We start from the raw sequence: 26,694 nt of genomic DNA, 5'->3' as shown, positions 1-26,694 counted from the left end.
AAACAGCAGATTACACTTTCTTCTCAAGTGCACATGGAACATTCTCCAGGATAGATCACATCTTGGGTCACAAATCCAGCCTCAGTAAATTTATGAAAATTGAAATCATAGCAAGCATCTTTTCTGACCACAACACTATGAGATTAGAAATGAATTACAAGGAAAAAAATGCAAAAACACAAACATGTGGAGGCTAAACAATACGTTACTAAATAACCAAGAGATCACTGAAGAAATCAAAGAGGAAATCAGAAAATACCTAGAGACAAATGACAATGAAAACACGATGATCCAAAACCTATGAGATGCAACAAAAGCAGTTCTAAGAGGGAAGTTTATAGCTATACAAGCCTACCTGAAGAAACAAGCAGAATCTCAAATAAAGAATCTAACCTTACACCTAAAGGAACTAGAGAAAGAAGAACAAACAAAACGCAACGTTAGCAGAAGGAAAGAAATCATAAAGATCAGAGCAGAAATAAATGAAATAGAAACAAAGAAAACAAGAGCAAAGATCAATAAAACTAAAAGCTGGTTCTTTGAGAAGATAAACAAAATTAATAAACCATTAGCCAGACTCATCAAGAAAAAGAGGGAGAGGACTCAAATCAATAAAATTGGAAATGGAAAATGAGAAGTTACAACAGACACTGCAGAAATACAAAGCATCCTAAGAGACTACTACAAGCAACTGTATGTCGATATAATGGACAACCTGGAAGAAATGGACAAATTCTTAGAAAGGTATAACCTTCCAAGACTGAACCAGGAAGAAATAGAAAATATGAACAGACCAATCACAAGTAATGAAATTGAAACTGAGATTAAAAATCTTCCAAAAAACAAAAGTCCAGGACCAGATTGCTTAACAGGTGAATTCTATCAAACATTTAGAGAAGAGCTAACACCCGTCCTTCTCAAACTCTTCCAAAAAATTGCAGAGGAAGGAACACTCCCAAACTCATTCTATGAGGTCACCATCACCCTGATACCAAAACCAGACAAAGATATTACCAAAAAGAAAGTTACAGCCCAATATCACTGATGAATATAGAGGCAAATATCCTCAACAAAATACTAGCAAACAGAATCCAACAACACATTAAAAGGATCATACACCATGATCAAGTGGGATTTATCCCAGGGATGCAAGGATTCTTCAATATACGCAAATCAATCAATGTGACACACCATATTAACAAATTGAAGAATAAAAACCATATGATCATCTCAATAGATGCAGAAAAAGCTTTTGACAAAATTCAATACCCATTTATGATAAAAACTCTCCAGAAAGTGGGCATAGGGGGAACGTACCTCAACATAATAAAGGCCATATATGACAAACCCATGGCAAACACCATTCTCAATGGTGAAAAACTGAAAGCATTTCCTCTAAGATCAGGAACAAGACAAGGGTGTCCACTCTCACCACTATTATGCAACATAGTTTTGGAAGTCCTTGCCACGGCAATCAGAGAAGAAAAAGAAATACAAGGAATACAAATTGGAAAAGAAGAAGTAAAACTGTCACTGCTTGCAGATGACATGATACTATACACAGAGAATCCTAAAGATGCCACCAGAAAACTACGAGAGCTAATCAATGAATTTGGTAAAATTGCAGGATACAAAATTAATGCACAGAAATCTCTTGCATTCCTATACACTAATGTGAAAAATCTGAAAGAGAAATTAAGGAAACACTCTCATTTACCATTGCAACAAAAAGAGTAAAATACCTAGGAAGAAACCTACCTAGGGAGACAAAATAGACAAAGGCTTGTTTGCAGAAAACTATAAGACACTGATGAAAGAAATTAAAGGTGATACCAACAGATGGAGAGATATACCATGTTCTTGGATTTAAAGAATCAATATTGTGAAAATGACTATACTACCCAAAGCAATCTACAGATTCAGTGCAATCCGTATCAAATTACCAATGGCATTTTTTTTACAGAATTAGAACAAAAAAATCTTAAAATTTGTATGGGGAAAAAAAAACATTTTGTATGGAGACATCAAAGACCCTGAATAGCCAAAGCAGTCTTGAGGGAAAAAAATGGAGCTGGAGGAATCAGACTCCCTGACTTCAGACTATACTACAAAGCTACAGTAATCAAGACAATATGGTACTGGCAGAAAAACAGAAATGTAGATCAATGGTACAAGATAGAAAGCCCAGAGATAAACACATGCACCTATGGTCAACTAATCTATGACAAAGGAGGCAAGGATATACAATGGAGAAAAGACAGTCTCTTCAAAAAGTGGTGTTGGGAAAACTGGACAGCTACATGTAAAAGAATGAAATTAGAGCACTCCCTAACACCATACACCAAAATAAAGTCAAAATGGATTAGAGACCTAAATGTAAGACCGGACACTGTAAAAAGTCTTAGAGGAAAACATAGGAAGAACACTCTTTGATGTAAATCACAGCAAGATCTTTTTTGATCAGCCTCCTAGAGTCATGGAAATAAAAACAAAAATAAACAAATGGGACCTAATGAAACTTCAAAGCTGTTGCCCAGCAAAGGAAACCATAAACAAGACAAAAAGACAACCCTCAGAATGGGAGAAAATACTTGCAAACGAATCAACGGAGAAAGGATTAATCTCCAAAACATATAAACAGCTCATGCAGCTCAATATTAAAAAAAATCAACCCAATCCAAAAATAGGCAGAAGATCTAAGTAGACATTTCTCCAAAATAGACATACAGATGGCCAAGAAGCACATGAAAAGCTGTTCAACATCACTAATTATTGGAGAAATGCAAATCAAAACTACAATGAGGTATCACCTCACCCCAGTTCGAATGGGCATCATCAGAAAATCTACAAACAACCAATGCTGGAGAGGGTGTGGAGAAAAGGGAGCCCTCTTGCACTGTTGGTGGGAATGTAAATTGATACAGCCACCATGGAGAACAGTATGGAGGTTCCTTAAAAAACAAAATAGAATTACCATATGACCCAGCAATCCCACTACTGGGCATATACTCAGAGCAAACCATAATTCAAAAAGACACATGCACGCCAATGTTCATTGCAGCACTATTTACAATAGCCAGGTCATGGAAGCAACCTAAATGCCCATCGATAGACAAATGGATAAGGAAATGTGGTACATATATACAATGGAATATTACTCAGCCATAAAAAGGAACGAAATTGGGTCATTTGTTGAGACATGGATGGATCTAGAGACTGTCATACAGAGTGAAGTAAGTCAGAAAGAGAAAAACAAATATCGTATATTAACGCATATGTGTGGAACCTAGAAAAATGGTACAGATGAACCGGTTTGCAGGGCAGAAATTAAGACACAGATGTAGAGAACAAACGTATGGGCAGCAAAGGGGGAAAGCGTCAGGGGTAGTGGGGGTGGTGGTGTGATGAATTGGGAGATTGGGATTGACATGTATTCACCTATGTGTATTAAACTGATTACTAATAATGAAAAAAAATTGCTCATAATAAGAACAATATTTCTTCCTTTCTGAATTCTTATACCTTGTATTTATTTTTCTTGCATTATTGTACTTGCTAAGATCTCCAGTACAGTGTTAACTAGAAGTGGGAATTATGGGGAGCTATGAATCATTCTCAGTCTAAAAGTGAAAGCTTTTAATGTTTTACCAAACTAATTTTTTGTATATAGGGAATAATAAATTGAATAATAATTTTATCCTTTAAAAAAAAAAAGAAATATAATTTCCAAATGTCTTCTATAGATTTTTGCCTTAAGAACATTAATATTTATAAACTTTTAGTAATTTATAAAGTTTATACTCTTGAATAAGTCATGCCTTTAAATTGACCTGAAAAATCTGTGTAAGAAACTCTTTACCACGTTGTCTCTGGAAAGTTTCTAATACTTGTTAAAATTCTAAAAATAGAGTTATACGATAATTAGGTTTTAAAAATTGCAATAATAATAAATTGGTCTTGCAGCATATTTATGTTCTATGAAGCTTTTGGTTAAGTTTTGGAGACATAAAATACTTATAATAAGGTAACATCTGTGTTCCTCCTATAACTGACTCACTCATTTATTTTCCTTTTTTGTTTATATTCAGTTACTTGTTAAGTCCTTTGTGTATTTTATGTTGGAGGGAGAATCACCTCCAGTTTTCTTGGGCAGAAAGTTTCTGATGTCCATTGCAGAAATACCCATGTTATATGTAGGTTTTCTAATTTTTTTAAAGCTAAACTTCAGCTAGAAAGAAAATTTCATCTGATATTTTATCCTTATCTGTATGTACATAGCATATGTTTTTTCCTGTAATACATCATTTAGCAGTTGACCAACTTTGTTCAGATAATTTCTTATAATTTTTTGTTTCTCCCTTTCTTAGGAACAAATTGTCTTTGAAAGGAAAAAGAGTCTTCCTAATATCTCCAGATTTCTTTTTTTTTCTCTTTAAAAACCCAACCCAATGGCGTTTATAATTTGTGAGATACTATGCAGATTCTTTCTCCCAAGGGATATATTCTAGTAACTGAAAAATTTTATATACACATATAAGTAAAAAATGTAAAATACTTTAGTAAGCGATGTAAGAAAAAACTTACCCAGGGTTGTAGAAGGAAAGAAGGAGAGACATTTTTTGAATATCTATCATGTGTTAAAAAATAGTAATAGTTGAAAAAAAATGATAGAAATGAACCTATATACAAAACAGAAATAGACCCACAGACATAGAAAACAAATTTATGGTTACCAAAGGGGAAGGGCGGGGGGTAAATTAGGAGTTTGGATTAACATACACACACTACTATATATAAAATGGATAACAAACAAGGACCTACTGTGCAGCACAGTGAACTATACTCAATATTTTGTAATAGCCTATAAGGGAAAAGAATCTGAAAAGAAAAAAAAAGATATATAACTGAATCTCTTTGCTATATACCTGAAACTAACACATTGTAAATCAGCTATACTTCCATAAAAAAAGAGCCATAATGAAAGAATAGTAGTAGTGATAACAATAGTAATAATAGCTAACATTTTCTGAGTACTTCCTATGTGTCATGGATGGTGCTGGGAAATATCTCATGTAGCCATCATAACAACTCTATGAGATAGGTAATGCATTTATTCCCGTTTGGTAGATAGGAAATTGAGAACATAGGTTTGCAGAGTGAACAATGTTGGATCCAGGGACTGTCTGAATGAATATAACAGGTTAAATTATTGGAAGGAGAGATACCTATTAGTTTGCTATTGTAGTAGCCTGAAGAAGAGATGGTGAGGGACATAAATGAGGCAAGGGCAGTAGGTTGGAGAGGAATTTGAGAGATAAATTGTACATGGAAGTATTTAAGGGGATGATTTCATGTATGGGACACGGAAGAAGGTGAAGCCAAGGATGTCTCAAAGTGTCACACGTAGGTGGATAAGTGGTTGTTGATATCATTAACCTAGGAAAAGAGAGGAGAAAGAACAGGTTCATGGAGATAAGGGACTAAGATAATGAGTTTGGTTTTGGACATGCTGAATTTGAGGTGCTGTGGGACATTTAGATAGAGGGTGAACTGAGAAGGGGAACTTCTATGTGTAATAACTGAAATGACCAACTAGAAATTTCATATAATCATTCCAAATTTCAATTTCAGGAAAATACTTGGAAAATTCTACTCATGGAGTCCTGGCTTTGGTGCCGCTTTGCCAGCTTCTTATGTGGCCATTCTAATTGAGAGAAAAAGCAGGTAAACTTTTACATACCTACATATTTAATACAACTGATTTACTGTCCACCATCACAACTAGAGTGTTTTTTGTTTTTTTTTTTTTTTTTGCTTACTGTTTGTCATGGTCCAGGGAGGAGAAATATTTCTACATATATTTTTCAGTCTTGCAAATATTGGGCTGGCCAAAAAGTTTGTTTGGTTAGGGAATATGTTGTTCAATACAGTTCTCGGTGAAAATGAAAACTGTGTCTTTTATTTTTACTTAAAACTGAACGAACTTTTTGGCCAACCCAATATTTGATGGACAATTTAACTTTATACTTATATTATTTAGGTTTTTAAGCCTATAAAAAATAAAGATTGACATTATATAGTAAAAATGCCCATTAGTCTTTGTTTACTAAAAAATTGAAGGGTTCTCTGATGTGTCAAACTAAAACATGGCTTGCATAAATTCTAATTAAAGATCTTTTCCATAACTGCAATACCATTATCACACCTAAGAAAATAAACAGTTTTCTTTTATCATTTAAATCTGTAATTTGCTTCGGGCTCATTAACCTCTATTAAATCAATTATTTTTTTTGGATATCTTCTCATTTAAAAGAATTTTCATTTTTATCAACTTGAAAATGTTCCACGTGGAATAATAAGATTTCTACAAAATGCTACAAACTGTTATGTAAGTTTTTCAGTCAGGTAAACTGTTGAAGTTAAACATTTTGCATAAAAGAATATTTGCCATTTCAGGAATAATTATTTTTATTGTTGAGAACTGCTTTGATTCCATCTTTATCCCGGAGAATAAAGATACGGTCAGGTATATTAATCAAGATGGGATTATCTTTCAGTTTATGAAGATGTTTGTTATAATCATCGATCCCCTAGTAAGACTATAGATAGATGTTGTTAGGTGACTAAATATTTACTTAAACCACCTGAAGCCATTTTAATGCATTTTTGTAAATGTAATAGTATCTAAATTTTTGTGATTCTCTGTTTGATGATACTTTTAGATTATTAAAATTACTAAAATCAAAGGATGTTATAACCCCAGGAAAATCAAGTCAGTATTGCTAGAAACATAGGTTCCCCACCTGAGAGGACAGTACAGAATAGTTGTTAAAAGTGTGGTTTCTGGAGCTATAAAATCTGGCTTGGGAGACTGGCTCCGCCACTTATTGTGTGACGTCTATGGCTTATTCCTTACCTGAAAAATGGAGGTAGTGATAATCTACTCACATGGTTATTCAGAGAATTAAGTGAGTTACTTATGTAAGTGTGCTTAGAAGAGTGCCTGACACATGGTAAGTGTGTTAAGTATTTTTATTGGTTTTTTGCCCGTAAGTAATGAGAGCCTTGTTCTGGTGATTGTAACTTTCTGATCAATTTAAAAATCTAAATATTGGTTTTGGAAATGTGATTTCAAAGTATGTACTCATATATGAAACTTTAAAGATGCTTTAAATGAAGTTTGCTTCAATTTATTTTTTAGCACTTTAATAAGGTGGCATTTTTGAAGTTATTTGCCTACTTTTCAGCAGAAAATGTTGAAATGAATACCTGTGTAACGATCACCTAGAGTCAACAGTTGTTAACATTTTACCATTTTTACTTTATTTGTATGTGATTATATGTCTATGTATGTGTGGTATTGTGTGTGTGTACGAACCATATAGAAGTACATTGTAGACGTCATGACATTTTACTCCTAAATACTTTAGAATGCATATTCTAAAATAAGGGTACTTTCCTACATAATTACAACACTATTATCACACATAAGAAAATTAGTAGTCATTCCTGATTACCATCTTGTCCATATTGTCCTAAAATGCTTTTTTTTTTTTTTTTTTTGCGGTACGCGGGCCTCTCACTGTTGTGGCCTCTCCCATTGCGGAGCATAGGCTCCGGACGCGCAGGCTCAGCGGCCATGGCTCACGGGCCTAGCTGCTCCGCGGCATGTGGGATCTTCCCGGATCGGGGCACGAACCCGCGTCCCCTGCATCGGCAGGTGGACACTCAACCACTGCGCCACCAGGGAAGCCCTCCATAGTTTTATGTTTTCTAGAATGTCATATAGTTGGAGTCATACAGTATGTTGGCTTTTCAGATTGGCCTCTTTTACTTAGTAATATGCATTTAAGCTTCTTCCATGTCTTTTCATGGCTTGATAGGTTGTTTCTTTTTAGAAATGAATAATATTCCATGGTCTGGATGTACCACAGTTTATTTATCCATTGACCTACTGACAGACATCTTGGTTGCTTCCAAGTTTTGGTAATTATGGATAAAGCTGCTATAAACCTCCGTTTGTGGGTTTTTGTGTAGGCATAAATTTTCAACTCCTTTAGATAATTACTAAGAGGTATGATTGGGTATGATCATCTGGTAAGAGTATATTTAATTTTGTAAGAAACTGCCAACTGTCTTCCAAAGTGTCTGGGTCATTTTGTAACCCCACTAGCAATGAATGAGAATTCCTGTTGCTCTACATCTTCACCAGCATTTTGTGTTATCAGTGTTCTGAATTTTGGCCATTTTAATACATGTGTGGTGGTATCTCATTGTTGTTTTAGTTTGTATTTCCTCGATGATATATGTATTTTGTGGAGCATTTTTTCATATGCTTACTTATTTTAATCTCTATGTGTCTATATGTTTAAAGTGGGTTTCTTGTAGATGACATACAGTTGGGTTATGTTTTGAGATCAACTCTGACAGTCTTTTTAATTGTTGTATTTAGACCATTGACATTCAAAGTGATTATTGATATAGTTGGATTAATTTCTACCATATTCATTACTGTTTTCTCTTTGTTGCCTTTGTTCTTATTTTTGTCTTCCACTCTTATTCTGCCTTTTGTGGTTTTAACTGAATGTTATATGTGGTTCCATTTTCTCTTCTTTCTTAACATATCAATTATACTTTTTTTTTTTACTTTTTTTAGTGGTTGCCTTAGTTTTTACAGTGCATCTTTACAACTAATCCAAGTCCACTTTCAAATAATACTGTACCCCTTCATAGGTAGTGAGAGTATCTTATAATAACAAAATAGCCCAAATTCCTTCCTCCTGTCCTTTGTATCATTGTTGTCATTCACTTCACTTATAAGCATAATTACCACACACACACATACACACACACCACACACTCGATATATACATACATAATCAAATACATTGTTGCTATTATTTTGAATAATTGTTATCTGTTTGAACAATTAAAAATAAGAAAAATAAAATAAAAAAATTTACCTTCGCTCATATCTTATTTGATGCTCTACCTTTCTTTATGTACATGAGTTTCTGACTCATACTTTTCTTCTCTCTAGGGAACATTTAACGTTTCTTGCAGAGCAGGTCTACTGGCAACAGATTCAATTTTGTTTGTCTAGTAAAGTCTTTATTTGTCCTTCACTTTTGAAGGATAATTTTACAGGGTGCAGAATTCTAGGTTGGTGTTTTTTTTCCTCTCAATGCTTTCAGTATTTCACTCCACTCTCCTGTTTGCATGGTTTCTGAGGAGAAGTCAGATGTAATTCTTTTTTTTTTTTTTTTTTTTTTGCGGTACGCGGGCCTCTCACTGTTGTGGCTTCTCCCATTGCGGAGCACAGGCTCCGGACACGCAGGCTCAGTGGCCATGGCTCATGCGGTCTTCCCGGACCGGGGCACGAACCTGTGTCCCCTGCATTGGCAGGTGGACTCTCAACCACTGCGCCACCAGGGAAGCCGCAATTTGTGTCTTTTGCCTCTTGGTATGTCTTGTAATTTTTTCTTGTTAGCCGGACATGATGTACCAGGTAAACGGAATTGCTGTAAATAGGCCTTTTGTAATGTAGTGGTGAGTTGTGTGGGGAAGGGAAGTGTTCTATAGTCCTTTGACTCGGTTTCAGCCTTCCAATGAGCCTATGCCTGTGGACTGTGAACTTAACAAGTGTTTCTCAATTTTCCCCCTCCCCCTTGGTGGGGCAGGATGGTTACAGTGTGCTGGAGTTGGGTTTTTCCCCTTCCTCCGTGTGGAATTCTAGAGCCACGTGGAGTTGGGTGTTTTCCTTCCCCAGGTGAGTAAGGCTCTCATAATACCCCAGCAGGTTAGGCTCTGCTTAACTAGTTTCCCCTGAGGGCAACCAGTGCTCTGGCTTATTTCAAAATGGTTCCTTTTCCCCTCCCTCTACTTGGAAGTACAAGGGGATTTTTCTCTGCTATTTACTGTGAGAACCTAGTCAAGCTCCTGGAGGTAAAACTCAAAAAAGTGTGGGGCCCCCTTAAGACTGATACCTCTGTAATTTTTAACTTCCACACTGAGCCTCCTGCTCTTTATCAATTACAGTGCAGGCTTTCCTCTCCTGGCTCTCATTCCCTCCGAGGTTTCAGCTTGTGAGTCTGTGCTCTGTTAAGTTGTAATTCTCTGTATCTGCTTGCAGTCTCTCCAATTTTGCGGGCAGCATTTTGCAGTGTGACCTTACTTTTCTTGTGGATGTTAACTTTTCAGTTTGTTGAGCTTTTTCCTTGGTGTTAGGACTAAGTGATCACTTCCAAGCTCCCTACATGGAAATTGGAAACTGGAAGAATGATTTTGTTATTTTAGAATAACATTTCTATGTATTTCTTTATGAAATATTTTTCTTTCGTGTGTGTGCTTGCTCTACAGTCTACATTATATATTTTTAACTTTATAGCTTCTTAGTGTTAATATTATCACCTCCCAAAATGTAGAAATATGTTTAGGTCCATCTTAGAGGTTATTTATTATAGGATTTTTTTCCCCCTTTCCTTTCTTTTTTCTTTTTCTCTCTTCTCCGCCCCCCCCCCCCCCCCGCCCGCCCTCCTTCTTTCTTTCTTTTTTTGCTAGCCAATAGTCAGTTACTCTGGCACCAGGAGTTCAATAGTCCATTCTTTCTCCACTGATTTGGAATGCTCCTTGTCATATACCAATTTTTCATATATATGTGTGTTTTGTTGATTTCTGAATTTTTTTCTGTTGATGTATTAGTCTAGGTCTTATCTTTACAATTTTAGTTTCAAAAAAGTCAAATTTTTCTTTGAAGACCAACATTTGTTTAAATACCATAATAATTCTAAAATAAAATTGTGTTATTGATATTAAAAGCTATAACTTCTTAAGGCATAAAGAGGTTTCCTAGAAGTGAGGTGATAACTTGGATTTTGGTTACTAGTTTATTTCCTATTCTCCGTTTACATTTGGTAGTACACTATTTTTTTTTTAAGTTTTCTGATTTTATTTTTTTAAGTGAGCTATTGCACTGGTGTTTTATTCATAGACAGTAGGTATTCATAGAAAATTGGTTTTAGATTATGGCCTGTTCTAAATATTAACTGGAGTGGATTTACTGTTTTGAAGACCTGATCAGAATTTTAAGTTTGGCTTCTTTATAAGTATTATCCCATGGTTGCTGAATAAAAATTGATCCTTATCTTGATGTGATTGTTCAGTAGTCGAACTTTTTGTGATATGTATTGATTCTGTTGTTTATTAGGTGATGCAGTTAATACCTGGAAATAGTTTTTGAGTTCTTGGGTGTTTTTAAATTTAATTTAATTTAATTTTATTTATTTATTTTTGCGGTACGCGAGCCTCTCACCGTTGTGGCCTCTCCCGCTGTGGAGCAGAGGCTCTGGATGCGCAGGCTCAGCGGCCATGGCTCACGGGCCCAGCCGCTCCGCGGCATGTGGGATCCTCCCGGACTGGGGCACGAACCCGTGTCCCCTGCATCGGCAGGCGGACTCTCAACCACTGCACCATCAGGGAAGCCCTTGGGTTTTTTTTAGAATTGTGTATGTATATGTACATCAGCCACAAATACTGGTTTGGGGATCTAATTAAAAACTTTAAAATTTAATTTTATAGTATTGTTCAGAAGCTGGTGACTTACTGTTTAAAAAGCAGGTTTAAAAGTGTTTTTTTTTGGCCTTAACCTTAAAAGATAGAAAAGCAAATCTTTTTGTTTTATTTCTTTACAAGTTGCTTTATAGTGTGTCTTATTTTAAGAAAGTATGGTCTATGTTTATCTGGAATTGCACAAAAGTTAACTCAGTGGTCTTACTTGCTTTGAAAAAGTATTTTTTACTTAAAACAAATTTTTATTGATTTCATTAAACATCAAGATCCCTGAATAGACTGTAAGTAATTTACAAAGGTTGAAGTTATGTGTATTTCAAAATTATTACATCTAGCCCAAAATGAAGCATATTAATATTATAGTTTTTACTTTAAGGAAAAGGAATTTGTAATCATGCCTTTAATTCACAAAGAAAGTCAGTGATGGAGATCGCCAGTAGGCAGCTTGAAATATGAGTCTAGATTCAGGAGAAGCACAGTAGTTATGTAAATAAAATTGGAAGTTTCCTTCTTGTAGGTTATCACTGAAGCTATGGGAGAAGACCAGAGTCTCAAAGCTCAGAATAAGAAGAGGTCTGAGATTATAAGTTGGGAAACAGCAACATTTAAGGAATCAGATTTCAATTGATCTTTTATCAATTGATCAGTTGTCAGTTCATCCTTTTAAAAATAAATATCAGTAATATATTAGAAAGAGTAGAAGAAACAGAATGTGGAAGCAGTTTTTTCCAAATTAGCAAATAGTGGTAATCCTAATTTTTAAATCTCTAAAGCTGTATTTAATAAAATCTTTACTGAAGTTATACATTTTGTATAATCAGTTTTTCAAAAAGCATTTAATGAGATACAAGCATACAACATGGTTATATATACACACATATGTATGATGGATATATATATAGATGTATAAGTGAAGATCTATCTATATTCATGTCTTCATCTACATTGGTTTAAACTTATTTCCTCCCAACTTTCCAACTCATCCATCCATTTATTCATCCATTCCTCCATCCATCCATCCATCTTTCCCAGTCTCCTTCCCTCTACAGAATTAAGCATGCTTTGCCAGCTAGTTCCTAACACCTTGTAAGAGGGCAGCTTACTTAAATCTTAATCGCATCACTGTGGGGTTCTGTGAAAGCTTTGAAGTTGTTTCCAGGGTTGCTTAAAAAATTTGTGCCACAAAGAACTGTGATGGTAGTAACCCAGCAGGAAGCATTGGTAACATCTAGTTTATCCCTAGGTGGGCTGTTAAGAACTAGTCTTCTCTTTCTTTTTCTAGGAAGTGCTTTGTTTGTGGTTCAGAAAGAAGTGGTTCTGATGGATTTTGTTTCTGATGGATTTGCTTTGATATTTAGTATTAGTTTAGGTAAGTTGAAACTGCAGGGTGCTCAAACATGGACGTGGATTAAAGTATCAAAAATTGCATATTTATTCTAAGCATATTCATGGCTTGAGTTGTTAAATTACACTGTTGTAGTTATGAAACTCCCAAGCAGATATGACCAAAATGAATCAACTATATAATATGTGAATAAAAGAATACTTATAAACTGGCCTATAAATTCTTGGGATCTTCAAGTTTCAGTGTCATGTTCACAGGAAGAAAATTAAATTACCTTGCAGTCTTCTGAAAAGCTTACTTTGTATTATCCACTATATATAATAGAATGTGATTATAGACTCTTGCTCTAGACTGCAAGTTTACCTTATCCATTCTTATACCTTAAAGAAGTATTTTATACTCTTCTAAAACATTCTGACAGATGAAATCTATTATATTTTGAAAGACTTTCTGAAATGATTAAATAGCATCTCTTGGTAACCATTACAATGTTTAAGAACAATCACTTTGTTTTTCTTTAATCTCTAATTTCTCCTTATCCATAGAACACAGAACACACATATTTTATATATATACATAGAAGATATAAATATTTAGAATTTAGAGGTTACACCATTCTTTCTGTATTCTGTAGTGACCTTAGTTATGAAATGTGTTATATACAGTATCATTCAGAAGTTTGAGAAAGTTAGCTAAAGAATATTTACACTAAAGTTTCCAGAAAAAAAGCATTATTGTTCATCTGATGAGACAGAATAATGTCATTAGAAGATAATCCTTGGAATTTCAGTAGAATGTGAGGATACCTTTTAATCTACTGAGATGTTAAGAAAATTTAATTATTTTAATATTTTCCCGCAGGAGTAGTGATACTCTGATTACAAAGAGTTAGTTCTTACAGCAGTGGTTCTTAATACTTTTTTAGATAGTACCCTTTGATGTGCACACCCACTTACATTTTTCATGCAAGTTTAAAAGATTCACCCCCTTTCCCCATCAAAAAAAAAGAAAAGAAAAAAAAAGAAAAGAAAAAAAAAAGAAAAGAAAAAAAAAGAAGCTTATCTGTAGTTTAAAGAAATACTCGACTAACTTTAGACTGCTTATTCACTGAGCTTCACCAGTCTTCTAATCTAGTGATTCTCAGCAGAATGGGAGTATTTGTGTATCAGAGTCTCCTGTGAAGTTTAAAAAGTTATTGTCCTCCTTGCCGCAGCCCTTCCTCTAGGCCACCTTTTGTTCTAATTGGCACCTCCCCCTTCCCCATCACTGTTGTAAGCAGTGTTTTATAATATATAACTTGGTTTCCAGAGAGAATTTATGCACTAGGAAGGGAGTGACTTGTTTGTCTTCAGACCTAGGCTAGATACAGTCAAGTGTTAAATAAAATTGGTATTTAATTAGCTTATCTATTTCCTATGATACTGAACATCTCCGGAGAAGTGTTAAAATAAATCACTGTTCTCATATTCTAACCTACCAAGTTGACATTGGAATGGAGGTTAAAGACGTACCAGGTAAAGGCACCAAGAAGAGTCTGGCTATGTAATCCAACATATCATGCCCATCACAGGCATTGCCCTCTCATTCTTGAGGCTATTAGCTTTGGGTTGGAATTCAGATAAAGCTGCGAAGGAGGTGATCTTCCTCATTGTTTGGGAAGGATAAATTGAAACTTGAGACCAGAATAGGACATAACCTAATAATGATGCATCCTCAGTTTTTCCCAGTAGTAAGAATGTGTCAAGGCTTTGTTCATCCTCATCACACAGAAGCCTGCTAGGACAGCATATTAAACAAGTCAGTGAATTTTAGAATTGAAAGGTAACTTAGGACTTCCCTGATGGCGCAGTGGTTAAGAATCCGCCTGCCAATGCAGGGCACACGGGTTCGAGCCCTGATCGGGGAAGATCCCACGTGCCGCGGAGCAACTAAGTCCGTGCACCACAACTACTGAGCCTGTGCTCTAGAGCCCGCAAGCCACAACTACTGAGCCCATGTGCCACAACTACGGAAGCCCGCGCGCCTAGAGCCCGTGCTTCGCAACAAGAGAAGCCACTGCAATGAGAAGCCCGTGCACCAAAACGAAGAGTAGCCCCCGCTCGCCTCAACTAGAGAAAAGCCCGCGTGCAGCAACAAAGACCCAGTGTAGCTAAAAATAAATAAATTAAAAAAGAAAAGAAAGATAACTTAGTAATGTAAAGATTTTCTGCTGTAGAAGCAGTGCATTGGAAAGAACGTGAAACTGGAGTCAGACGAACTTGCTTTTTGCTGCTTTTGTATTTTTAAGGAAACCACTTCTTTGATTCTTGGTTTTCAATAGAGTGAGGGCAGTAGTATCTGTGTTACACTTCATAGAACTAGTGAGAGGATAAAATCTGATTTCAAAATATTAATTATACCTTGTAAATTATTAAATTTTATACAAATGTATGACAAACAGATCACGTCTTTGCTTGCTAATAAATTAGTATCATTAATTGGCCCTCGCTCTGTCTGGTGGCTATCTTTTGTGATTATATTTCTATAATACATGTTTATAATGTGTTCCTTTTTATAAAACTGGGTTCCTAGAAACACCTTGCTTAGTAATTCTACCATTTGCTTAGTGTCTATAGATGCCAGGTACTATTATTGCAGGTCTGTGAAAATGTAAAGGTTAACAAGATAATCTTTGCTCAGTAAAGGTAAACAGTTATAGATGGAAGCTAGTGATGATTCTGGAGCTGGATTACTGTTAATATTAGAGGCAGAATGAGATTAGTGGAACAAATGTTTTTAACGATAGCATCATACATTAGTTCACTTCATAATGAAAAGTATTTTCAGGGACTACCACTGAAATTACAGAAATATTTTTATTTTGGTTTTTGTAATGAAGAATATTATTTTTTTCTTCGTACATAACCAGCTGTCGGTAAGAATAGGTATCACTTGAGAAGGATTGAACTTTTCTGTGTATGTGTGACTCTTGGATGATGATGTTACCCTAACTTTTCTTGATATAATTTATTTAAAATAAGTACTATTAGAACATCTTTGATTTAGAATTTGGTAGGAACTAATAAGCTTGGTAAGGTTTAGTGAGAACAATTTCAATTCGTATGTACAATCATAGAAAAGAAGAGCTGAAAGGGACCTTACAGATCATCTTATCACTGATTCTGAAACACTTTTTTAGAAGGTCAGTAGACTTGTCTTGTTCTGCTGAGGTGCATTAGGACCTGCTGAAGAGGGACATTGCTGGGGGGGTGTGGCCCAGTGGGTATGCCTAGACCGCCTCCTCCTTTCAACCAGGGTGGCCCAATGATATGTTTTATATATTGCTGATAAATGTAAGTTTTTTCTTTAAGTAGTTTTTATGTTTGAAAATGTAAGTTAGATAACTAGTTTTGTTCCCTTATTTTTATGACAGAATTACAGGGTACCAGAGAATTAAAGTTAACTGGAACCCTGATTTCAGAACTTCACTTCAGCATTGTTCACTTACATCGTACTGCCTCCATGTGGCTTTAGTAAATTAAAAATCCTATTGAGCCAAGTTAAATGATGAGCAGTCAAGACTTTGTATGACTGGATCTGACATCAAGAAGATTTGATTGATGATGTTAATATCAAGACCTGGCATGATACTTAAGTGAAAGTGATTTGATATTTTTGCTTCTTTTATATATAAAGTAGTAGTTTCTTTGAGTTCTAAAAAAATGTTCATCATTGAAACTCAAATAAGTTTTTATAATTTTCAGAGTTCATTATTTGAACTCTGCCCTTGAACTCTTAAAACATTAAAGACCTCTTTCTTAGAGGATAGGATATGGTTCATTTATGGTCTCATGTGCAGATAAGTAAAATAAAGTGATTAAGGGCATAAAATTGTCCTTATCTTTGAGTTTCTAGATGAATTCTCATTAAGTAAGAGTAAATATGTATTTAGTAAATATGCAGTTTTTCTGTAAAGTGAGTGTTTATAGAGCTTTTGTTTGTCCTTTGGCATTAGAGAATTAACTTACTGCCTGACTTTTCACTTAACAATGAAATTAAAACAAGGTGATTTGTATGATTTGTAATGGCATCTAATGAACAGTTGCATTGTGTGTGAAACAAATAGAAGATCTGTTTTTTAAAAAATAAATATGCATTTAGTTAAAATTGATATGGCCTTGACATTTTTGGCAAGATGAATTTGTTAGGATTCTTCCTTAAATTTAGAATTCTCTAGCATAAACATAGAATAATAGCAAATTGTACCTCTCTTCCTATTAAAAAATAATAAGGTATTAGTAGTTTTAAAAATTGAGATGTAATTGACATATAACATTATATTAGTTTCAGGTGAACAATATAATAATTAGATATTGGTGTATATTGCAAAATGATTATCACAGTAAGTCTAGTTAACAATTACTATGCAATAGTAATTTTAAAGAATTTTAATTAACGAGCATTAAACAGAATGTTTAATGACTGCAGATTAGAATGACTTGTAGAATCTATTTACAGCCAACTGTTAGGGTACTGAAAACTTAGATCAGCATAATCTATCCCTTTTCCACAACTTCTGGTAATTGTTTTGGTAGATTTCTAAAAAAGTGATAAAGTGATTATTAAGTCAAATTGATGGTTAGTCTCACGCTGTCTCTTCTTAAAATTATTTGCAGGAGAGGGCTGCTCACAATTTATATGGCCAACTTGGTGAGTAATTCTTTTTTTTTGCTTTCAAGGTTTTTCCATGTACTTTTTAACCTTTTTTTGTTTGTTTTTTTGAATCAAGTTCCCTTAAAAAAAAAGAAGGAAAGAAAACCTACTTAAATTTGAGAATATTTTCTGTCTCTGTTTTAAAGGATAGACTTAAATGTTTAAAATAGCTTTGATGCTCTCTGGTTTATTCCTGTCATATATGACTGAATTGCACTTACCTCAGGAGGAAGATGATTCACGGCCCTGTGTTCTTCATGACTCTTTTTTCCTTAAAGATTAGATCTTCATCTTTGATAGGGTATATATCTATATCTGTATATGTCTCGCTATATATCTTTAACTTCATTTCATACTCTGCTTCTATTGCTAACTTCTTGTGGCAAAAAAGATTTAAGGATGAGCTTTTATGATGCACAGTTTTCTTGGAATCAGAATAGCATTCATTCTATCCAAATACTGAATATATTTAATACTATAATTAGCTAGGCTTCTAAATTTCTAAGTTTTCAGAATTGAAATTAATGTTGTCTAGTCTGATATTTACTGTAAATATATAATCAAGGTTATATGCTTTTCATTGTCAAGTTCATATTTTAAAAACATATTTGTATTAAAACCTTTTAAAGTTGTTTAATGGAATTGATAGGCGACATTGAAAAATTCAACTATGGAAAGATGAATTAATTATGTGTTTACCTAAGGATAGGTTTCTGAATTTTGTAACAAGGGAATGTAGTTCAGGGTTGTATTCAGCAACTTATTTCAGTTTCAAAATGTTTAATTTTTGCTCTGTTCTTATCATGTGTCAGTTACTGTGCTATATGCTGGAAGGCAAGATGAAGACAGTCCTTGTACTTACGGAGTTTGCTGTCTAGTGGAAAAGTCACAATAGAAATAATGTTTGAAAAGGACTGGAAGATGAATTATAGGGTGCTGTGGAAACCATAATAGTAGCACCAAACTATGCTAGGTGCTGCTTTCCTTTCTGATTTTGTAAAAAACTTAAAAATATTACATCTGCATGCTAGAATAGATTTGAGTTTTAATGCATTTTTTTTTCTTTTAGTCATACACATGCTTTTCTATACTACCACATGGTGATACTTTAATACTGAAATACTATATGTATTTACACATTTATCTTAAATTCTAAGTAAATTTCGACAAACTTTTTTTGTGTTGCCTTGTTTAGATTGGAAATTCCTGGAGAGAAGATATTTGATTTTGATTAATATAATCAATGTTGGAAAATGCCCTAAAAATACTGTATTTTTTTAAGATTAAACTTTTTATTTTGAAATAATCATAGGTTCATATGCAGTTGTAAGAAATAATAGATCTCATGTTACTCTCTACCCAGTTTCCCTTAATAGTATTATTTTACAAAACTGTAGTAGTATCAAAATTAGGATATTTACATTGATATTTACTGTAGTCAAGATAGAGAACATTTCCTTCACAGGGATCCTTCATGCTGCCCTTTTGTAGCTACATTTACTTCCCTCTGACCCTTACCTCCCATTCCTCAACCTCTGGCAACCATTAATTTATTCTTTATTTTTGTAATTTTTTAAATTCTATAATCATTTCAAGAATGATGTATAAATAGAATTATATAGTACATACTATTTGTCATTAGCTGTTTTCACTCAACGTAATTCTCTGGAGATTCAAGTTGTTCGGTATATCAGTAGTTCATTCCTTTTTATTGCTGAGTAGTATATCATGGTATGGCTGTACTAGTTTATTTAACTGTTCACCCATTGAAGAACATCTGGCTTGTTTCCAGTTTTTGGCTGTTACAAATAAGGCCGCTATAGATGTTCATGTGCAGGTTTTTGTGTGAACATGAGTTTTTATTTCTCTGGGATAAATGCCCAGAAAGGTAGGTGCCAGGTTGTATGGTAGTTGAATGTTTAGTTTTTCAAGAAACTGATAAACTGTTTTCCAGAGTGGCTGTACTATGTTGTTTTGATAGTGTTCCCAATTTAGAATAAACCTTTGAATCTCTTGATCTTTCTAAATGGGAAACTTTTTGTGTTAACTTAACATTAACATTTGTCTGTTAAGTAGATTTGTACTTTTTATGTCCAGATTAATAAATGTCAGTATTAGGCAAGTTTTTCAGAAAGTGCAAAATATGAATTGGTCTTTTATCTTTTGTCAGCCAGGGTCTGTAATTTAAAAATTTAATGAGATCAAAGGCTTTTACACATGGATTTTTGACTATGTCCAAAGGAAATGAATTTGTACATGATACATTCTGGATACTAATGATAGTCTTAGTATCTTCATCGTCCCTTCCTCTGAATAGAGCCTTTTATTTATACTATTGCTGTATAACTATTACTTAACTAAGAGGGTGGTTAGTGCAGAATAGGTAAGAAATACTTAGACTGAGTTTAACCTTAAGAAATAACTTTGTTCTGTAACTCTATTATGTTGCTCACTAGACTAAGTTGAGATTGTTGGCTTATTTTAACATCAACGACAAAATTTCTAAATGTTGGGAGGTTTTATTTTAAGAAAATTATACATTGTATTTAGGTATGTGTTTCTGATTTGGAAAGTAGAGAAAAACATGAAGAAGAAAGTAAAAATCATCTGTAGTTTTACTGTGTAGTAATTACTAGCATTTTAGTGTTTATTTCTTTATTCCCTTCCCTTTCCTCCAGTGTACCTATATAAATACACAAACATAGATACACATTCACATTACACATTATATACCTGTTAAAAAAAAATTGGGGGCATACTGTTTTGTGACTTTTGTTACTATGCCATATAGTTTTGATTGCTTATGATATTAAATAATCATTTTTTGAGGGTGTAATCCTACCTTTTCACATACTTCTTGGTTATATTTTCATTATATTGGGTTGATTTTATACATATACACATACATACAGTCCTACTCAAAATGTTGGGTGACAGTAAAATACTCTTTAGTTAGTAATAATATCATTTTGTTAGTTTTGGCTGTGACAGTTACCCACTCCTTATTTTGGTCAGGAAATTTCAAAGGCATTGCTGTGCCTTTGAGTGAATACCTGATAGAAAAATCTGCCAAACTGGTTTCGTATTACCTTTATCATCTTTGTCTTTATTTTTATCAGTGAACACTTACTGAGTGCAGAGCACTTTGTTATGTATTTGGACACAAATATAGCCATTATTCTGTCCTTGAAATTAATTTAGTTGAGGGAATAAGGTATATCTAGATTTGGATTTAAAATGAATAGGTAATAAATAGTCCAAGACAGTATATTCATGTCAAATATATGATTAGACAGTACAGTCTTTAGAACTGTAGAAAAGGGAGTTATCTTTGGGCTGGGGAAATCAGAGAAGATTTTATGAATTACGTGGGACCTGAACCTTGAAGAAAGGAGAGGAATTGGAGGTAGCTCCATCTTAGAGATGTGTCACTGGTGATCACAGGACAAAATTGTTGCCTTTCCAAGGATTGCCAAGTTGAGGCCAAGGTTTAGGAACAAAAAAAAAGAAAAAGCAACATTTGCTGAGTATCTACTCTGTTAGGCACTGTTGGTGAAATTGGGGTTACCAAAATAAACAAGGTATAGTCCCTGCTTCCGAGGACCCTATATTTTACTGAGGGAGAGAGAGATGTAAGCCTTATCTCTGTTTTTTTAGCATTGATAGTTGTCTCAAAACAGAAAACAGGACAGTGTTTATACTATGTAGTTGTGAATATATGCTCTGTTTATGTGAGTGTTGTAGGGGGCAGGTAGAGAGCTACATACTCTAAATAAAGGACATCTCTATTAATGCTTTTGTTATTATAAGATCTTCCCTTGGGCTACTCTTATTACTCATGATATATATCAGGAAGCCCTGGTAAGTCTCAGTTATTAGACTTAAGTAATTTATAGCCTTAGCTATAAATGTCATAAATTATAATTAAACTAGCAGTTTTAAAGACTACAAAGTCTTACAATTTAATATAATTTAATTAATACCCATGTGAAAATGTCATTGATTTCTTGTTCTATGTTAGCAAATTTTAGAAAGAAAAGTGTACAATTTTAAAAATTGTATAATTTTTTAAGATTTTTAGCATTGTTAGATAATTAGTTATTAAAGGGCAAAATGTGTAAAAGGTACACAGAAAAGGTATGAAATAAAGAATTAAATATTTTCTCTAGCATTTGCCCAAGATATGGCTAGAAGATGATGGAAGTGTTTTCCTGGGGCTAATATGCCAGAGCCAATTACCCACAAGAACATAAGCTGCTAGCATTCAACTTTGCCACAGTATGATTTAAAGAATACATAAAAGTTTGCATTTACATGATTTCCCTTTATTTCGTTGGTTGTAACAATGACTGAGGATTCCAGTTTTTCAAAATTTATCATTTGCTGCTAATAGTTATTTAGGATGTGCTGTCAAGTTCTAGTTCATTTCTGTTTCATTTAATTATAACTTATGACATTAAAAAATCTTTCTATGTTAACTCCCTTTGAAAACTTCTCTCTGCAGTTTGCTTTATGCCACCAAGCATTCAACAATGCATGCATTTTCAAATTGTAAACATATACCTACAGGCTTGTCTCTAGCATTTGTTTTTTAATTTTGGACATGCAGTGTCTTTGATTAAAACATCTGTATTTGATTTTTCAAACATAAGGTTTGAAAATGTTGATTCATAAGTTTTCTTGTAAGACCACTTCAATTTAATTAGATCCAGCAGGTATTGATTATACATCAGCTATGCTAGGCACATGAAGATACAAAAGAAATACAAAACGGATTGTAAGCTAGTTGGAGAAATTTGACAGATGAACTCGAAAAATAATAAACTGAAAGTATTAAATTCAAAAAACGATTATAAATACTGTCTCTTAAATTGCTCCCCTAAGCCTTCCTTTTGCAGCAAATGACATCAACCATCCATCCAGTTGCTCAGGCCAGAAACTTAGGAGTTTTAACTCTTTTCTTCACCTTATACTTAACATAATACCTGTGCTTCTTCTTTCCCCACCCCCTTCTATTAGCCTCGAGACCCAAGTTCTTTAAGCCAACCAAATGACCTTGTTTTCCCAAAGGAAGGTAAACAAAAGTGGATCTTTCCTCAGCTGAGTTCCTGAGCTAGTAGATTCGTTTGTTGGATGCTTTTTTTTTTAAAACAAGTACCAGAATTAGGGATGCTATTCCTCTCTCTGTTCTTACTCTGTTTCTTTGAGTCACATTGAGGAATGTGCTTCTCGTACCCAATATAACATTGGGCAATGTTGAGCTCTTATCTTCATTTGGTAGAAGCTGAGATACTTTGTTATCCAAGGTGACTAGATTCTTGAAAGTTGTCATGGCCCACTTGATCACAAAGGTAGACACAGAGCATGAAAAGGGGAATTATTAGAGACTCCCTCTTATTTTCTTTTACTGGAAAATTTAATACTGCGTTTTGAAGATCTGTCCATATTGTATTTACTTTGAACTTGACAGCATGTTTTCGAGACCTATGTGTGTTGCTTTATATCCTTCCACTGCATTGCTCTGACTGCTGCATAGTGTGCCAGAATATCCGTCCCCTATATATACCTTATAATAGCTTTACTGAGATATAAATCACATACAATAAAGTTTACCCCTTTGGAATTTACATTCCAGTGGTTTTTAGTACATTCACAGAGTTGTGCAACCATTACCACCATCTAGTTCATCTACTACATTTTACTTGTTCATTCTTCCAGTGATGGATTTCCAGATTGCTTCCAGCTCCTCAATATCACAGTCAATATGGTGATAGTCATCTTTATACATCACTATTTTGTGAATTTCTCTGGATGTGCATGAATAAAGGCTAAGAAGATGGAGTTTTAGATCCGATACTTTCTGGCAAAAGGACAGAATGGCTCAGAACTTGAGACAATATCATTATTCTAGTAGTTCATTTAGAGGTAGATTTACTGGTACTTTAGGAAATAATTTTGTCTTGTGCTTCTTTGTCCTGTGTTTCTCTTTCAGTGATTTGATTACTCATCCTAAGGATTTTAGGGTTGGAGGCTGACTTTGAAGCTAGTAGGTACTAAGTGGCTTGAAGGACCACTACAGGGTCAATTAGGCCAAAGGAAAAAAGGGTGCAAATTTTCTTTAGGCATGAGTTTTTATCATAACTACTCTTTATACAGCTTTATTTTCTATTTACCTTGTGAAGATAATATAAAAATATGTCAAAAAATTGAAAGAGGCAAATGTAAATCATTAAAAAAAAAGCAGATGTGAGGAAGCAGAATTTTACAAAGGAATATAAATGAAAGAGACAAAGGAAGGCAGTGTGTAAGAGAAGAGAATGCAAAATAAAAAACAAATCATATAATAAACATTTGGCTTTTGTTGACACCTGAAGGGTGATGGGGCTCCTCTACTGCTGGGTGCACGTGGTCTGTACTAACACCCCTGGTGGGGGGTAGGGGAGCCCAGGCCTAGTTTCAGCTGGTGGGGATGAAGGTCCCAGCTCTCTCCTTGGTCTTCCCTCACTCCTCCCCATTGGGGGTGTTCGGGTGCCTTTTTACAGCCTTGTGAGGGTGGAAGTCTAGGCTGTCCACTTGGCCATTGTGACGGGGGTTGGGCCACAGTTTTTTCTGAGGTGTTTGGCTGGAGTCGAATGATTATTGTCTGTTTTCATAGGCTGCCCTTTGCCTGGTCCTTTAGGAAGACAGAGAAGGTTTTTATTTGTGCCTAGTAGCAATTCTGGCTTGCAGGTTTTGTTAACTCTAAGACTGGGATATTCAAGGCAGAGAGAAAATCTAGGTACTTACCACCATGTCATTCTTTGGATCACAAGGTCTCTAGATGGTCTGCTGCCTTCTTTCCACCTTTCAATCTTTAAATATTTGTTTTATATATATAGTGTCCAGCGTTTTTGTAATTAATGGGAGGAATAGGGAAAATATGTATACCTGATCTTCACAGAAGTGGAAGTCCTTCACATACAATTTTTGTATATTAGTCAGAAATAATCAAGTACACAAGGGAACAAGGCACCAAGATCAAGATCTGACAGAAACAACAAACAACAGAAGCAGACCTACAGAGACTTCGTGTGTTGGAATTATCTGGAAGTGTAAAAACAAGTGTGTTTAAATGTTTAATGTAATTGACAACTTCTGATTCAGGCCAAATTAGAATAACAGGGAACAGATTTACTCTTCTGCCCGAAACAACAAAAATCCAGACAAAATAAATGAAACAACAGTTTTCAAGACATTGTACGTTAATCAATGAAGGACTGTGATCCGTGAAAGATTAGAAGCTAGTGAGATGAGCCCTGTGATTGCTTGGCTTACTACCTGGAGAGCATTTCTGGGCCATGGAGCAGGGTGGTTGAACTGAAGCAGAGCCTGGCTATATCCCAGAGTTGACAAGGCATAGCTAGGAGTCCAAGGAGACCAGAGTTTGCATGTAGTGGAGGAGAAAGGTTGAGAACTCCAGAGGGATACAGAGGGTCCCAATGAGTACTCAACTCAGTTTTGATAAGTGAATGCATGAGAAGAAGCTACCTGAGGCTGGGGAAAGAACCAGAAGAACCCATTAGAGGGAAAAATCCTCTGAGCTCATGCAGGGCTAGGAATAGTTGCTGTTCCTACCACTTAGAGTAGAAAATTTCATAATTCACAGGGCATTGGGAAGACTGCTTAGAAGGATTTTACCTCAATGTGGGGCACAAGTTAGTCCTACACTAAACACTGCTCTGGCCCCAAATTGGGAGAAAAAAAAAAAAAAAAAAGCAAGGCCTGAAGGGATCTGAGTCCCAAAACAAACCTAATCTAAATAAAATTTATGGGAGCACAAAAATATACAGCACCCAACAAGGTAAAATTTATAATGTCTGTCATACAATAAAATATTACTAGACATGAAAAGGGTCAGGAAATATGACCCATAATGATGAGAAAAACCAATCATTTGAAATCAACGCAGAAGTGATACCTGTGATAGAATTAGTAGACAGGGACATCAAAACAATAATATTTATGGTATTTCATATATTCAGGAAGCTAGGGGAAATATTGAACATGTTTAATAGAGATATGGAAGATATTTTAAAACACCCTAAGTTAACTTTTAGAGATGAAAGCTATAAAATATGAGTGAAAAATACACAGGATAGGATTGATGGCATGTCAGGCGTTGCAGAAGAAAAGATTAGTGAACCCAAAGGCATAGTAATAGAAACTATCAATGAAACATCAAGGGAAAATAAAAAATATGAAGAGAATATTGGTGATCTAATAGGACAACTTGAATTGGCCCAATATGCATACAATTGGAGTCTAAAAGTGAGAGAGAGCTAGAGGGAGGGTCAGGAAAAGCATCTGGAGAAATAATGACTCAAAATGTCCCAAACTTGATGAAAGCTCTAAACACTGTCATCCAAGAACATAAACCTCAAGCACAAGGAACATGATGGAAATTAATTATATAATAGTCAATTAAACCAATGAGAAAAAGAAAATCTTAAAAGCAGCGAGAGGAAAGAGAAACATTTCATACATATGATTAGAGATTAATGACGACAGCAAATTTATCATTGGGAACAATACATATCAGAAGACAGTTAAGCAGCATCTTTAAAGTACTGAAAAAAAAAGAACTGTCAATGTAGAATTGTATACCCGGCAAAATATCTTTAGAAAACAAAAGCAAAGTAAAGACTTTTTCAGATATACAAAAACTAAAAGAATTCATCACCAGCAGACCTGTACTAGAGGAAATGTGAAAGTTTGTCAAGAAGTTTTCAGGGAAATAATAGTAGTTGGAAATCTAGGTCTACGCAAAGAAATGAAGAGCACTGGAAATGGTAACTATCTGCATAGATATAAAAGATACTTTTCTTATATATCCCCCTGTAAAAGTGTAATTGACTGGGCTTCCCTGGTGGCGCAGTGGTTGAGAGTCCGCCTGCCGATACAGGGGACACGGGTTCGTGCCCCGGTCCGGGAGGATCCCACATGCCGCGGAGCGGCTGGGCCCGTGAGCCATGGCCACTGGGCCTGCGCGTCCGGAGCCTGTGCTCCGCGATGGAAGAGGCCACAACAGTGAGAGGCCCATGTACCGCAAA

At 34.9% G+C, this 26,694-nt stretch overlaps 1 protein-coding gene across 2 annotated transcripts in view; it reads left to right on the top strand.

Moving 5' to 3' along the window:
- TMEM135 (transmembrane protein 135) overlaps window positions 1–26,694 on the top strand; it is a 241,790-nt gene that overhangs the window by 38,272 nt on the left and 176,824 nt on the right. For both annotated transcript variants that reach the window (XM_073808329.1, XM_019948728.3), the window contains exons 3-4: window positions 5,632–5,724; window positions 17,569–17,602. In XM_073808329.1, the coding sequence (XP_073664430.1) occupies window positions 5,632–5,724; window positions 17,569–17,602 (127 nt within the window). The remainder of the gene's footprint in view (window positions 1–5,631; window positions 5,725–17,568; window positions 17,603–26,694) is intronic.

This window comes from Tursiops truncatus, chromosome 8 (genome assembly GCF_011762595.2).
Source record: "Tursiops truncatus isolate mTurTru1 chromosome 8, mTurTru1.mat.Y, whole genome shotgun sequence".
Classification (NCBI taxonomy): Eukaryota; Metazoa; Chordata; class Mammalia; order Artiodactyla; family Delphinidae; genus Tursiops; species Tursiops truncatus.
Note: the sequence above shows the minus strand (reverse complement) of the source record. Positions and strands in the feature narration are given on the sequence as shown.